The following is a 2,692-nucleotide window of genomic DNA, read 5'->3' as shown; positions in this document are numbered from 1 at the left end:
TAGAGAGAGAGAGAGAGAGAGAGAGAGAGAGAGAGAGAGAGAGAGAGAGAGATTTCACACAAAAGAATGCTTTAGACGTCCACTAGAGTAAAGCCTTATATATATATCATTAGAACACAGAGTAGTCTACTAAAAAATAAAACAATAAGAACATTTCTGTTTTGCAAATTAGAGAACCTAATAAGCATTTTATTTCAAAGATTGAAGGCTGTGTATAATTATAGCTTTATCATGGCACTTTTACACCTCATGTGGTACACTCAAAATAATTCAGAATGAAATATTTGTACATGTAGCTGGGATCAAAACATTTCTGGTGCTTGACAAGCACAGAACCCACTCTTTCAAACACATTAATCAACACAATGAGGGACAAATTTTCTGGTATACTCAAGACATCTTGACGCCCTACAACAATTAAAAAGTATAAGAAATGTTCGAAGTACGTACAATTAAACATATTATATATCTGCTTAGCTGGTATACAATTTAGACACAGACGTAAGCCTACAATATAATTTTTACATCTGATTATTAATAACACAAATACTGAAATAAACTGACAATAAACAAATAAACAAAAACAATAACAACAACAGATTGCAATCTCTGTGAAATTTATTCTCATCCAAGTAGCAAAAAAAAAAGTAAACATCTGCTTAACAGAAAAGTGAGAAATACACATTTTCATTTCAAATGCTGAAACATGATGAAAACGAACAAGACAACCATAACAAAAACAGATTGCGATCTTTATCAAGTGCATATTCTCATCCATTTAGATCTAGATGTAGTAAGAATTGACCCCGCTGAACATATTTTGCATTAAACAATTCACAAGAGAGCAACAACAGTGGTAACGGGCATTCACCATCATACCCCAGGTTTGACTAGAAGGACTTGAATGTCCATGACATTTGTACCCGTGAGACCGGGGACCACCAGGTTCGCTCCTTCGTCCACCTGAGTCAGCAGATTGTAGCTGTCATTCCTGTCAAGAAACTCGATGACGTTCACTCCAGAACTCTGAGCTTGCTCACAAAATCTGGGACTTACCACCGCTCCTGCTACAGGAGTCGGCCCATCTTGACCATCAGTTCCGGCGGCAAGAAAAACAATACTGGGCGGACTGATTTCGTCGCACGTTTTGGAAGTAGAGCTGTCTTGTTTCTGTACGGTTAAATCAGTTTGTGCCGAGGCTGGTAGGAACCTTTGTAGCTCCAACGCGGCCGATACAGCCATTTCTTGATTGCGTCCTCCTCTCCCATTTCCTTTGACCATCACGGTTGTTTCTCCCCCAGATATTATGCACACTCCGCGCTGCATCTCCTTCGCTCTCACAGCGAGCTGGCGAATTTCTTTCAACTTATCAACGCTCAGGCTAGGATACACCAATAGAGATCTCTCAAGCTTTTGGATTTCTTCCTCTCTATTATTACCAGATGACAACCCATCGACTAATAAATGGGAAATATAGCTCGCTAGGGTGGCAAACATCTGACTGACTTCTCGAGCTTCACCTTCCTGCTCTGTGCTAAGAATGATGCTCTGGTACCCAAGCTCGTCGCTTGTCTCTTTTGCTTTCTCACAAGCAATCTTATTGGTACCCACAAGGACATTATGCACTCGAGACCAGTCCACTGACCTAGCCTGGTCTTGGGTTTCAGATTTCGTCGAGGTGAGCAATGTTTTGACTGATTCTGGAATGGAGTCCTGAATGCTGAGTTGGGCAAACAGATCGAGACACTCTTCCGGGGTTGTTCGGTCTGGAACTGTCGGTCCGCTAGCTATGAAGTCGAGGGGATCTCCGATCACGTCAGAGAGGATTAGAGATATCACCTAAAAATAGATGTGGGCGAGAGAGGATTAGAGATATCACTTGGAAATAGATATGGGCGAGAGAGGATTAGAGATATCACCTGGAAATAGATGTGGACGAGAGAGGATTAGAGATATCACCTGGAAATAGATGAGGGCGAGAGAGGATTAGAGATATCACTTGGAATTAGATGTAGGCGAGAGAGGATTAGATCTTCTAGAGATATCATTTGGAAATGGAAGAGGACAAAAGCACTTAACAATTCAGCATTTTTTTGTTGCTTCTTTTCTGTTTTTGTTTTCGCCTTTGCTTGTTTGTATGTTTGTTTTTGTTGCTGTTGTTGTTATTGTTGTTGTTTTGCTTTCGGTAAGAAACTATCGTTACAACAGACGTGTTCCTGTATTCATAACATCTGTATAAATGTAAGATCTCATGAAATATAGAAGAGCACGGGATGGGTAACGGGATGACAGCCGTTATTCCCGTTCTTTTCCCAGAAAAGAATGTACTAATAGTACTATATATAGTTCACACAGATCAAGGGCAAACCATTTCTTAGTTGGTATCCTGCTGGACTACAGGGCGGATAGCAATGGTTCGAATATCCAACGTGGTGTTATGAATTTGGGTTGTATTTGGGAGGCTCCCCACTATCTTGGTTCTGCCCTATCAGAGATAATTCGAATGTCCCGCATGTTAGATAGCCACACAGTGTTGAAAGAAATTTATACAATGGAGAGAGAGAGATAGATAGATAGATAGATAGAGAGAGAGAGAGAGAGAGAGAGAGAGAGAGAGAGAGAGAGATAGAGAGAGAGAGACAGAGAGAGCGAACAAGAGAGAGAGAGAGAGAGAGAGAGAGAGAGAGAGAGA

The 2,692-nt window shown here is 40.8% G+C and overlaps 1 protein-coding gene across 1 annotated transcript in view; it reads right to left on the bottom strand.

The window, feature by feature from the left end:
* Positions 1-153: 153 nt before the first annotated feature.
* The window catches only part of LOC118477119 (glycerate kinase-like), a gene marked incomplete at its 5' end in the record, with an annotated part of 7,283 nt that continues 4,744 nt past the window's right edge, over positions 154-2,692 (bottom strand). The window contains 1 exon segment of the mRNA XM_005091947.3: positions 154-1,839. Within this exon segment, the coding sequence (XP_005092004.2) occupies positions 874-1,839 (966 nt within the window).

This window comes from Aplysia californica, unplaced genomic scaffold, assembly GCF_000002075.1.
Source record: "Aplysia californica isolate F4 #8 unplaced genomic scaffold, AplCal3.0 scaffold00038, whole genome shotgun sequence".
NCBI classification, from domain to species: Eukaryota; Metazoa; Mollusca; class Gastropoda; order Aplysiida; family Aplysiidae; genus Aplysia; species Aplysia californica.
Note: the sequence above shows the minus strand (reverse complement) of the source record. Positions and strands in the feature narration are given on the sequence as shown.